Source organism: Spermophilus citellus, assembly GCF_964194105.1.
Source record: "Spermophilus citellus genome assembly, chromosome: 1".
Lineage (NCBI taxonomy): Eukaryota > Metazoa > Chordata > Mammalia > Rodentia > Sciuridae > Spermophilus > Spermophilus citellus.
Window position 1 is genome coordinate 181,754,738 of NC_138182.1, and position 13,910 is coordinate 181,768,647.

The 13,910-nt window shown below is 40.0% G+C and overlaps 1 protein-coding gene across 3 annotated transcripts in view; it reads left to right on the forward strand.

Moving 5' to 3' along the window:
* Positions 1–13,016: 13,016 nt before the first annotated feature.
* The window catches only part of CSNK1A1 (casein kinase 1 alpha 1), a 42,372-nt gene continuing 41,478 nt past the window's right edge, over positions 13,017–13,910 (forward strand). The window contains exon 1 of one of the 3 annotated variants that reach the window (XM_081303393.1): positions 13,017–13,643. In XM_081303393.1, the coding sequence (XP_081159519.1) occupies positions 13,521–13,643 (123 nt within the window). In that variant the 5' untranslated portion in view covers positions 13,017–13,520. The remainder of the gene's footprint in view (positions 13,644–13,910) is intronic. The other 2 variants (XM_081303394.1, XM_081303395.1) reach the window with 2 other exon arrangements.

Consider the following 13,910-nt stretch of genomic DNA (forward strand, 5'->3'; position numbering starts at 1 on the left):
TCAGCTATACAAACCCCCAAAAGCTCCCCTCATTCCCCTTTCTATTAAACCCCAAAGTTTTTATCAGCCCCTCAAAGATAATGTCAAGGATGGGTCCCCTTGTCTTCCTAGTGTAACCACACTGATTAACGTTCCTTTCATCCTTGTCACCATTGCCATTTCAGTTTGGATTTTGGGAAGAGTAGCTGGACCTGATTGGATTCTCAGAGTCAGGCCTCTGGCCTAGCACTCTACCACTGAAATTCACTAAAATTGACTGGACGAATTTTACACATCACCTGCTTCTCTCCAGAATCACAATCCAGAATGAATTGGCTGATTAGCCACACTGGAGTCATAAGCAGTCAGCAGCCAGGGAAAACTGATACCAGAGCCTTTTGGTTTTCATGAAGGAGATCCAGGCTAGCCTGTTCCTCAGGTGCCTCAAACGTACAAAAGTAATCAGGAGATTGGGCAACAAAGAAAATGATAATAATTTGTAGGCCAAAATTTGGAAGAATGAAAGGATATAATCTGCATAAAGTGCATAATATAGCAACTGAGCTGCATTCTCAAAACCTGAGATATATATACTTGTTACTCAACCTTTTCAATTTTTAGCTAATTGGCTATGGAATGTAGCTCAGTGTCAGGGCACTTGTGCCCTGGGTGCAAGACTCAGCACACTCGTATGCCTTTGTGCATGCACACGCGCGCACACACACACACACACACACACACACACATACACACACATATACACAATTAAACTAATCAGAGGACTTCTTTACAACAGTAATACTTTCCTCCCATGACTTTCTTTTTCTTTCTCATTGGAGTCATTTGCAATTACAAAACCAAGCAAAGGGAAAATTGAGATAAAATATAAGTTGTGTCAGATGTATACTTAACATCACAGTAGGAGTGAAAGAGTCCCTTTAAAATTAAAAGCAGCTAAAAAAAATTAAAAGCAGCTTACTGAAAACTGCTTTTCTACATTTGGAGTTTTCTCCTGCTGATAATGGAAAACTGAAAAGCTACCCTGTGACCCAGGGCAATGATCCCAAAAGCTGAAACTGTGACATATTTCTGACTATCACAACCTAGCAAATTATATACATTATCTATATAATTCATTTATATAAATTTTATATATTTATACATAAATATATAACATTTATTTATGGAATATTTATCATATATTTATTTACATAATATTATATAATGTATATCATAATATTTACTTATATTTATATATGTATGTAAACATATATTCACCTATAAATATTATATTTTATATAACATATAAAGTTATCTATTTTTTTTTCTGGATTTTACTTCTATATTGTAACTACTTATATAGGAACAATAGAAGCAAACTAGCTGCTTCTCCCCAGTTTGGATCAAACTGCACTAAATTTATTTTTCCTTTTTACCTTCTTTACTTATTTCTTATGTAGGCAGTCAACCAAATCTAGCCAGCCAGGGTCTAGGCAGTTTCCCTTCACTGCCTTTAACAACCTCTCTGTGCTGCTTTTACAATTTGTGTTGAAATCTCTCCCTCATACCTCTTCTGATTCTTTCTCTTCATTTCTTCCAAAGCTTCCATCGAGGCTCCTTGCTCTTCACATGTGCAAAAACTCCCCATTCACAGGCAGAGCTGTTTTCTCTTCCCAATCAAGTTTTCTTGCTCCCTCCTCCCACAAGCAAGGCCAGGACCTCCCCAGTGGACAAGCCTGAGCTTTGGAACACTCCTTTTCTGAATCTGTAGAAATACATGGGGCTTTAGGTGTGCCTCAGTTCTGGAAATTGGCTTTAAAATATTACCATCATGATCCTTTAGCCCAGTTTGGTGGAAGCTGCTTTGCTTTTACCATAGTCAGTCTTCCTTTGGTAGCAGTGACAGAAATCCAATTCACCCCAAAATTTCAATGACCAGTAGAAGAAAAGACTGTCTCTACATTTGTGTCTTTTCAAAGCTCCTTGAAGAAGGGACTGACAATTCTGAAAGAATTTATTAGGCCAGAGAAAGTGTGAAAGAATCAGGGTCATGTGTTAAAAGGATATAGGAGCCAGGCATGTGCATGCCTGTAGTCCCAGTGGCTCAGGAGGCTGAGGCTCGAGGATCACGTGTTCAAAGCCAGCCTCAGCATCTCAGCGCTGCCCTAAGCAACTCAGTGATACCCGATCACTAAATTAAATATAAAAAGGGCTGGGGATGTGGCTCAGTGGTTAAGTGCCCAGGGTTTTAAATCCCAGTACCAAAAAAATTTAAAAAAAGGGAAATTTGAAAAACCTTAATGGATGTTATTATGAAAGTTTGATGTAGAATAGGATTTTTTTTTGAGAGAGAGAGAGAGAGAGAGAGAGAGAGAGAGAGAGAGAGAGAGAATTTTTAATATTTATTTTTTAGTTTTCAGTGGACACAACATCTTTGTTTGTATGTGGTGCTGAGGATCGAACCCGAGCCGCACCCATGCCAGGCGAGCGTACTACCGCTTGAGCCACATCCCCAGCCCTAGAATAGGATTTTTAAATAGTCTCAAAATATTAACTTACATATTACTGATTAGTTACAAAGGCAAATGGTAGCTTTGCAATGGAGTAACTTTATGGACATCAGCAGTATTTAAAAGCTAGTATCTCTAAGCACCGAGATACCCTGCATCATGTGAATCCTAATATGATGCAAAAGAGGTGACACAAGGTTACTTCAAAGGTATTCCTATCCCAAATATAGAATCTGAATCTAATCATGGGGAAACATAAAATAAACACAAATTGATGATATTTTACAAAATAATTGGACTGTAGTCTTCAAAAATGTCAAGGTGAAGTGACAAAGACAGACTGAAGATTCCAGGTTGAAGAAAACTGAGATAACAAGAAATAATGCTATGCTTGACTTAACTGGGCCCTGGACTGCGAAAAAATGTAAGTTGTTACTGGAACAATTGATGAAATCTGAATATGGACTGTGGATTAGATGGCTGTGTTGTATTGTCATTAAATTTCCTAATTTTGATACATTGTTACTGTTATAAAGACAATGCCCTTGTTATTAAAAAATACACTGAATATTTAAGAATAAAGGGATATTATATATATTTATAATTAGAAGATTTGTGTGTGTGTGTGTGTGTATACATACACACACACACACACACACACACACACACAAACATGCATAAAATTAGTAGTGGAGGGAGATGCAGATCTCAGTGAGATGAGAGTTCTGTTGGATTGATAAACCTGCAAGAAACTACGAGCAAATAAACTGGTCAGGTAATGGCAGGACAATAAACCTGAAAATTCATGAACTGGCCCATCTACTTATCTTTGTGACTTTGGACAAACAAAGTAGCCTGAGACTTAGCTTATTTTTATTTTTATTTTTGGCACTGAGGATTGAACCCCAGGGATGCTTTACCACTGAACTACACCTCTGGTCTTTTGTTTTTCTATGTTGGGACAGTGTTGCTAAGTTGCTGAGGCTGGCCTTGAACTTGTGATCCTCCTTCCTTGATCTCCCAAGTTGCTTAGTTTCTTTATTCATGTGAAGTGAACATAAAATCTTTAAATATTTTCCAGGCCTGTGTAGAGTAGTCATGAATGACAATATCCACCAGATGGCAGCATTGTATAATCATTGAAAACCATGACGCTGCATAGTTTCTGGAAGACACATTTTTTGGCATATTCTAGAATCTATTAAGTGGATATCCGCTTTTGTATCTTCTCAGAATCATTAAAATAAGTGAGCAGTTTCTTTCCAAGGATGTTTTTTAGTCCTGAGATACACAGATTGAAGAAATGAAAACGCAGAGTCTTTGAAGTAAAAAAATCTTGAGTTTGGCTGGGCCTAGTGGCACACTCCTATAATCCCAGTAACTTGGGTGGCAAAGACAAAAAGTTCGAGGTCATCCTCTGAAACATGGCAATACCCTGTCTCAAAATTTTAAACAAAAAAAAATTATATATATATATATATATATATATATATATATATATAAAAAGGGCTAGGGATTCAGCTCAGGGGTGGAGTGAGTATCCCTGGGTTCATTCCCCAGTACCACAAAATAAAATAAAATCTGAGTTCAAGAATAACAATGCACCCCTGACTCATTTAGTATGCTTGAACAAATTAAGAAAGATCTCTGGGCTTCATCTATCCTATCTAAAAATTTAAAACAATTGAAATTTTCCCGTGAAATCTGTGTGTGTGTGTGTGTGTGTGTGTGTGTGTCTGTGTGTCTGTGAGAGAGAGAGAGAAAGAGAGAGAAAGGGATTAGGTAATATAGGTAAGAACAATATTGTATAAAATGTTATATACAATAAGTATAGAAAATAATTATGCTTTAGCATGAGAAAAATCAAAGTAGATGCCAGTATCCTCATGTTATTAGAAGAAAGGTTCTGAGGCCTTAAAATAGCCCAGAAATGTTGATGGTTCCTGAGATACATTTAAAAGCCTATGTTGACCTTGTCAAAAGGAATTGTTTACCCCAAAAAAAAAATCCGTTGTGGTAGTGTCATAGTTCTTAAGCTTTTCTTATTTGGGGCTTTGGAAAATAATTATGAAGTTTCTATTTCATCTGACAGCCTGTCTCCTTCCAACAATAAGGTTAAAGAAAGTCACCTTTGGCTTGAATTGCCTAATAATAACATCAGCAAGTTATATTTCTATGAGGTTTATGGCTTAAAGAGCTGTGACATATCCTGTTTCAACTAGAGCAGAAGCAATGGCAATCAAAGATATAGTGTGAGACAGTAAAATCATAGGCTAAGAGGATGACAGAACTTGAAATTCCAAACATAAGAAAATATCAAAATCTGAGTTCCATATAGGTTAGAGAGGCTATGAAATAATAGAAAGGGTCTGAAGTCTACCATTTGCCTGCGTAGAGAACCAGTGATAAGAAGTATTTTTAGGAGTTGAGATCAGGTTCAGAGTCTGACAGGAAGTAAAGAGGGTCTGGAAAGTCTGGTAGTAGCTAAGATTTAAATAGGTCACTGGGCAGGAGGAGAGACAGGAGAAATTAGTACTCCTGAAGCAGAAGTAAGCAGCATTGTCTAGGGAGATTTGCTGGTGGGGAAATAACTAAGACTAGGTATCCAGGATCAGCAGCCAGAGAGACAGAGACTTCTGAGTTCAAACTTTGACATTGAGGAGAATGGGCATAGCCCTTAAGAACTCAGACCCTAATTAAGCACTAAGCTGCAGAACACAGACACTGCAGATGGGCTGCAGATGGGCTGATTAAACAAGTTGGAAAGGGGATGACTTCAGTCAAATGTAAGTCTACTGAGGTAATCACTGATAATTTTTCAGATCTTGATCCAGAACAGGCAGAGAGAACTGGACAGGGCATGCTCCTTGTGAAGGTGAACAGACAGACATCATAGGACAGTGGAGTGGAACACTGGGAATTCTCAAAAGCTGGTGTTCTTGGGGAAGTCACCACACCTCTACAGAATTTCGGCTTCCTCACATAGAACAATAATTGCTTTACCTGGTTCTTAAAACTGGTCAGGAAAAACATGAGTTAATGCACCACAAGATACTTTATGAACTATAAAGGGCTATATCAATACAATTTCATTTTTTCATGCTTTTTGGATTAGGGATCTACAATTCAAGTCCAATCAAGACCCTGGTTCTGTTCACTGCAGAAAGTCTTTCTGGAGAGATGCTAGGCTAGCTGGGATCAAATGATGCATTTATACCATTTTCTGTGATACATATCAGTGCTTCCTGGTATTAGTATGGGGAGTTGAGAGTTAACAGGATGTGGTCTCAGGATCAGCTCCCCTCAGGAATGGCAACTCAAGCATCTTCCAAATTTAGTTTTCACAAAGGAGAGTAGATTACTACAGTGAGCAATAATGAGTCATAGGGAGCACAGTTTCATGCTCTTGCTAATGAACAATGCAGAGGAAGAGAACAGGGACTGAAGGAAGAAAGAAAAGAAAGGGACATAGAAAATGCAGCTATTCCAAAACATTAATAATAGTCTTCCAAATAAAAATAGCTAACACAAATATTCCAAAATGTCATGCATGTGAGAGCATACTTCCAGGAATTAATGGTTCATATGATTAAGACAAATTTTTAAATATAACTTGATTATCTAAATATTGTCAAGTCAGTCTGACCAGAATAACAGGAGTGGGGTAAAAGATGAAATGCTATTATTCACTTGTGTCCCCATAACAGGACTGGGGTACTGGGCACTTGTGAATGGTAGGATTTTATTTTCTACTGTGCTTTTCAAGTCCTGGCCTCAGTAAATTTTTTCAATGAGTATATGGAACATCAGTGATGTGCACTTCCTTCTTGTCAAGACATATATCCATCATTTTATATATTATCTTACACAATGTTCCTTTCAGACCAATGCGTTAAAACCTCAGACATTATTTCAGAATAATTCTGACAGGAAGGGGAGAGGCTTGTGGAAATAGTATTCTAAGAGGCTATGAAACACACTGTTGGATTTTCACTTTTGTTTGTTTTGGTATTGGGGATGGAATCCAGGAGTACTCTACTACTGAGCTATATCCCCAGTCCCTTTTATTTTGAGACAGAGTTTTACTAAATTGCCTAGATTGGCATTGAAGTCCTTGAAGTCCTCCCATTTCAGCCTCTTGAGTAGGTAAGATTATAAGCATGCACCACTGTACCCAACTAATCTTTTCTCCTCATAGGTTAATTATCTCAGGTATTTGCGCATGCTAGGCAATTGCTGAGCTACATGCCCAGTCCTTTTTATTTTATTCTGGGACAGTATCTCACTGCATTGCCAGGATGGCCTCAAACTTGCAATCCTCATGCCTCAGCCTCCTCAGTTGCTGGGATTAGAGGTGTGTGCCAAGGCTTCTGGCAGTAAATTTTTCACTGTTGAATCTCATTTCTTTACTGTTTAAAGGGTAAATTTACTTCCTGGTTTCCCTCTATGAAAATGGAAGCAAGGCCTGTAGCATTTCTAGAAATATATTTTAGAGCAGGGCATAGTGGTGTACACCTGTAATCCCAGTGCCTCTGAAGGCTGGAGCAGGAGAATTACAAATTTGAGCTAGCCTAAGCAATTTAGGGAGACCCTGTGTTATGGTTTGGTTATAAGTTGTGCCCTGAAAAGCTTGTGCAACAGGCAATGTTCAAGGGTGAAATGATTAGATGATGAAAGCAATAACCTCATCAGTAGATTAATCCATTTGATGGATTAATAATTTGAATGGACTACTGAGTAGGAGCTTGCTGAAGGAAGTAGGCCCCTGGCTCCTTGTGTGCACACATGTGCTCTCTATACACTGAGGATTGGACCCAGGGTGTTTGACCTCTGAGCTACACTCCCATCCCTTATTATTTTTATTTCAAGATAGGATATGTCAGTCAGCTTTCTTGTTGTAACTAATAAACTAAATACCCCTTGAATTGTTGGGTGTGGTGGCACACACCTATAATCCCAGCACCTCAAGAGGCTTGGGCAGGAGGATTACACGTTTGAAACCAGCCTCTGCAATTTAACAAGGTTCTAAGCAATTTAGTGAGACCCTGTCTCAAAATAAAACAACAACAACAACAGCAACAAAAGACTGATGATGTAGCTCAGTGGTTAAGTGCTTCTGGGTTCAATCCTAATACCAAAAAAAAAAAAATTAATTAATTAATTAATTTAGAAAAACCCTGGTATCATAAAAACCAACTTCTGATTGTGTTTTGGTACAGTTTATGGTAATTAGATCCATCAGTGAAAAAATAAGTCTCACTTTCTGTTAATTTTAACAAATAAATTTAAATCTATTCATACACACTTATATAATGATATGTATCACTGTTGGGGCTCAGAGAACAATACTTGACAGAGGAGACCTCATAAATAGCCTTAGAAGCAAAGTTTCTGATCTATCCTTTTGTCTCTTGCCCCTTGTTCTCCTCTAAAGTAAATCATAGAAAGCAGATTCTCTTTCCCCCAAACCAGCCATAAAAACTAGAATTATTCCTCTTTCTGTTTAGAAGCTGGCTATAATGAAATTCTCTGACCTATCTTTTTGATACCAGGTCATAAGACTCCCGTTCCAGGATGAGTCCTACCTTGCTGTAACCAACGGGCCAAAAAAATTCTTGATGGGCCTTATTGTGTTTTCCTACTGTCTTTTCCTATTAGCTCATACTGTTTTTGTTGTCACATTTCTAACATGATCATGCATCCCTATTTCATCAGAAAAAGCATAAAATCTGGAGATATTGTGTCACATACAACTATGATAAAAAATTTTTTTGTTATGGCTTTTCTCCTGTGAATCTATTGCCAGTTTATTTCATAAGACTCAAATATCAAACCTTCAGAGGGAGAATCTGATCTTCCCCAAAATACATACAAAATATGACTGGATGTTTATAGAGCAAAATATCAACATTTGGTGATTATCTCTAAGAGATTTTTTTTTCTTTACCTGACTTATCTAAGTTTTTAAAAAATTTCAAACGAATATTCGTCACTCCTGCGAGGAAAAACAACAGTAAACATTTTATATGGATACATGATTTTTAAAAAATATTGTTGGGAAGTAAACACATGGAGCTCACCTTTAAGAATCTAGAAGCCATAACAGACAAAAGAATACATAAGTTCAAAGAATTAAATAAATGTATGGTTAATGACTCCCTGAAAAGTAAGAAATGTTTGCAGAATATCTCAAATGTGTTTGAAGTTGCTATCATAGATGTAGCAATCTACTTGAAGAAAACTCCATAAACAGTGCAAAGGGGAAGAATGGGGACTATAGGAAGTGCTCTCACTGTCAAAAACTGAAAAACAGAACAAAAATTTTCTTTTTTGATACTGAGGGTTGACCCAGGGGCACTTAACCACTGAGCCAGACCCTCAGCCCTTTGCGCTTTTTATTTTGAGTCAGGGTCTCACCAAGTTGATTAGGGCCTAAATTGCCGAGGCTGGGCAATCTTCCTATCTTAGTCTGTGTAGCCACTGAGATTGCAGGCATGGGCCACAGCACCTGGCTTGTCCTCATGCTTTCAGTCACTCCACTAACTTACTTATCTGCTATTTATTATGCACAAGGCTATGAAATAGTTAAGCAACAGGGACAGAGTGCCATATTTTGAGTCACTGCATTTTTGTGCTTATTTGTACCTCAAAACTCTAGAGATGGGCAGGCCACCCTGGTGTTTTTAGCGTACATCTAAAAATTTCTTGTGTTTGTCCTTATTATTTTACTCAAGATAATTCTGGTTACCAGTGACCTTTCCTTGAATAAATATTAGTGGCTTAAAATTTTTTTTTCTAATTATCTAGACCTCCCTATGAACACAGAAATAATCACTAGGATGTGACTGTTCCAGCTTCCCTTTCTAAAAATTTTCTCTTTCTTTTGGTTAGGTAGTTGAGGGGTCTAGTCTTGTCTCTGCCACCAAAATCTGTATGATCTTGGGAAATTCAGCTTGCTTTGGAAGGGCACAGATGGCATGTGTGAAAACACTCTATAAATTGCATTTGAAATGTAATGATTACTGAACTAGATGATCTCTAAATTTCCCTCAAGGCCAAAAATTTTCATTCAATACCTTTATTTTTAGTGAATTCACCTGATTTAGAAGCTAGCAATTGCATTTTGTTACATTTAAAAGAGTACTTCCATTGTGGCAAAGCTGCTGCTGATTCAAGAAATATGGAATGATTTGTGACTTTACATCAGCAGGACTAACAACAGATAATTCTTCAATTATTTAGGATGAAACTTACTGCAAATGACACATGATTTTAAGGTTGAGTCATAGCCAGCACATAAAAACATCATCTTCAGGCTGGGGCTGGGCTCAGTGGCAGAGCGCTCAACTGGCATGTGTGAGGCACTGGGGTTGAGCCTCAGCACCAAATAAAAATAAATAAAGTAAATGTACTGTGTCCATCTACAACTAAAGAAAAATAAATTTTTTAAAAGCATCATTTTCTACATAAAAGCACACAGTTTGTCATCCTTGATTTCATAAACTTATATTTAAATTTTAAGATGTATCCAACTGCAATCACATTTGAACAGACTGTAGACATTCATACAACATTTTAGAACATTTAGTACATTACCAGTGCTGGAATAGTGACTGTCACAGGCAGGAAATAAATGAAGATACACACCAAATGCATATAAAAAATTATAGAATCTCAGAATTAGAACCCTAAATTATTTATACTAGTGGGTCCCAGAAGTGAGATTTCATGGACTAACAACAGTTCCCCCCCCAAAAAAATAATGAGGTTTTATATATATATATGTGTGTGTGTGTGTGTGTGTGTGTGTGTGTGTGTGAACTTTTTATTTTCAACTAAAGGTATTTTTAAAACAATAAGACAACTATCTACCATCAGTATCATTTTATAAAAAGGGATTTTTATGACATGTAGGAAGACAAAATCTAGACTAAACTACAATGTAAAACTAGATAAATGAAAAATTCATTCTACTGCTCTTATTTCTCCAATATCTTTATGGAAAACGTTGTTAGACTTACACCTGTCCATACTCAGACCTTTGGGGATCACTTAATCCATTCTATGCTCCCCCCATTCTACCATAACACCTGAACATACATAAATATGTCACAGTAAAACAGGGAGCTGAAACTCCAAACCTCCATTCTTGTGAAGTCAGACACCAAAAGTCACACAAAAGAACTGTATTATAGGTGAAATTAAAAGCAAAGTTCTGCTTAAGCAGAGAGCACTCTCAAGAGAGAGACAGGGCCATCTCCAAGTAGAGAAGGACAAAGCTGACTCCAATTTTATTACTGTTTGATGTTTATCATGAAGGCAGGGGACCACCTTCTGTACTGTTTGCTAAACAGGTGTTCAACTCCTCCTTCACATGGGGCCATGGAGTTGTTTTGTTTTGTTTTAAAGAGAGAGTGAGAGAGGAGAGAGAGAGAGAGAGAGTGAGAGAGAGAGAATTTTTAATATTTTTATTTTTTTTAGTTCTCAGCGGACACAACATCTTTGTTGGTATGTGGTGCTGAGGATCGAACCCCGGCCGCACGCATGCCAGGCGAGCGCGCTACTGCTTGAGCCACATCCCCAGCCCCATGGAGTTTTTGACTTTAGTTGGTCCTCTCTGGATCTGTCATGGTGGCCATCCTATTTATGGGGTGGTCATCTACAAGTCAATCCCATGTTAATGTGGGCACTGGTGTCCATTGCTGGTCAGAAGTTACTTTAGTGCAGCTGCACTACTAAAGGAATCTTCCTTCCCAGACAAATGGAGACACTTCTAGCTATAATTTCTAGCTTTACATCAACATCAATGGACCCTGTCATTGAGTTAGTCCCATTAACTCTTAACCCTGTCAAGAGTTAGTCCCATTAATCTTTTTCTCTTGCTGTGATTTCCAACTAGCTCCCTTGCTTCTATTTTCTACAAATCAACTACCACCTTTGCTTTCTCATTTTCTTTGGAAATTGTTTAAAGACCTGAAAGTTGATTGTGACCTTGCCTGCATTTCACTGCTCATTGCTAGCTACTACTTAACAATTACACCAAAAATCCCTTTGAATGTATATACTTTATCCCCTTATTCCTCAAAGTGAGCATTTTATTAAACTTTGTATAACTATGATAGAAAATCAGCAAAACAGTGATTATCCCTGGAAACCTCAAACCTGGATTTTTTTGAAATTTAGTTATTTTAAAGGTACTGGCGAGTAAACTCAGGGGTGCTTTACCACTGAACTACACCCCCCTCCCATTTTATTTTTTTATTTCTTTTTTTTTTAAAGAGAGAGTGAGTGAGAGAGAGAGAGAGAGAGAGAGAGAGAGAGAATTTTTAATATTTATTTTTTAGTTCTCGGCGGACACAACATCTTTGTTGGTATGTGGTGCTGAGGGTCGAACCCCTGCCGCACGCATGCCAGGCGAGCGCGCTACCGCTTGAGCCACATCCCCAGCCCCTTTTTTATTTCTTTTATATATTTTTGCACTGGGGATTGAACTCAAGGGCGCTTATTCACCAAGCCACATTCCCCAACCCTTTTTTAAAAATTTTGAGATAGAGTCTCGCTAAATTGCTGAGGCTGGCCTTGAGCTTGCAATCCTCCTGCCTTAGCCTCCCTAGTCTCGCTGGGATCACAGGCATGCGCTACCATGACCGCGTCTCTTTTTATTTTGGGATAAGGTCTCCTTATAGTGCCAAGATTGGCCTGAAACTTGTGATCCTCCTGCCTGAGCCTCCGAGGTGTCTCACAGCACCCGGCAATATTGTCGTTTTCAACACTACCAAGATATGACTCTTCTTTATGAGGGGGGGGGGCGGTAATAACAACTGTTCCTACGGATAGTTTATGCACTGCCTACTTTCTCTGTTGATTCTGTCACTAATGTTCTGTATTAAGTAGCTACTAGGATTTTTCCTCGAAGATCAAATGTATCAGTGGGGCGACAATGCAAGGACACAGGGCGGCAGAGAAATTTCTGCTTCCCCTTTCCCCATCTGTTAAAAAAAGGGGGGGCCTCTAATACTCCGTTGAGAGTGGAATTCTAATTACTAGTCGTCAGGTCTCTAGGTCTGCTTTTCTCTTCCTCTCCACCAGAGGCGACAACCTCTTTCCAAAAAGAAGATAAGATGGAAAAGGCCGGCTCTGAGGAGTGGCCAAAGAAAGATCAAAGGCTAAAAACCGCCTAAAACAAAGAGCAAAGGTCGATACCCAGCTCCCAAGGAGGTCTGAGACTTCCTACCGCCACACACACACACACAAAATGAAGGTGACCTCTCCCTCACTTGCTCTCTAGGCCTAGGACCCGGCAGCCTAAGAGAGAGCGGGCGGGTCCGAAGTGACTAACAGATACCAATAGAACTGTCGACGACAGGAAGTGGAAGAGAGCCCGGAGCGGGGGTGAGGACAAGCCACGCCACGCTTGCGCAGGCAGCAGGCGTTGCAGTGCGCATGCGCAGCAGTGTGGTGACGCGATGACGCTTGGAGCGTGGGCCGCGACTCTCACGGATCCGGTTCCGCCCTCCTCTCACTGCCGACCCTTCGGGTCTAGAGCCCGAGATCCCTTTCCCAGAGTGCTCTGCGCCGTGAAGAAGCGGCTCCCGGGGACTGGGGGCATTTTGTGTTGGCTGGAGCTGGAGTAACAAGATGGCGGCGTCGGCGGAGTGACAGGGGTCCCCCTGGGCCGGAGCCGGCGGCAGTGGTGGCAGCGGTATCACCGTCCTAACTCACCGTGCCCCTTTTCCAGCCCGCGACGTCGCCGTGAAAACTCGGCAGCGGCGACCTCCCAGAAACAAGTGGCCTAGCCTAAGTAACCGCGAAAACCACTCAAAAATTGCGGCCTGGCTAAAAGAAACCTGACTGATTGGCGGTGATCGGGTTTCCCTTGGCCGATTCTGGGCCCTGTACACCGGGAAAAACCTCCGATTTTCACTTCCTGCCGCCCTCCGCAGCCTTGCCCGGCGGACGAGCCCCCGAGGCCTCCGTCCTCCCCTCAGAGGTGTCGGGGCTTGGCCCCAGCCTCCATCTTCGTTTCTCAGGATGGCGAGCAGCAGCGGCTCCAAGGCCGAATTCATTGTCGGAGGGAAATATAAACTGGTACGGAAGATCGGGTCTGGCTCCTTCGGGGACATTTATCTGGCGATTAACATCACCAACGGCGAGGTAATCACCCAGGGTGGGGTTCATCCAACGCTGCGCTCCCCCCTCCCCGAACCCCAAACTGCTCGGGCCTCTTCCTACCGCACGCACGCACCGGGGAATCCAGAGGGAAACCAGATTTCCTGGTGTAGGAGCCTCCCCCGCTTTCTTCCCTAAAAGGAAAAGAACCCGATAGAGGTTGGCTAGACTGGGAAGTTTCTCAGCTTGTTACAAATGTCCTTTGGTCAAACTTTGTTTTGTTTTTTTTTTTTTTAATCGTGCTTAAGGTGA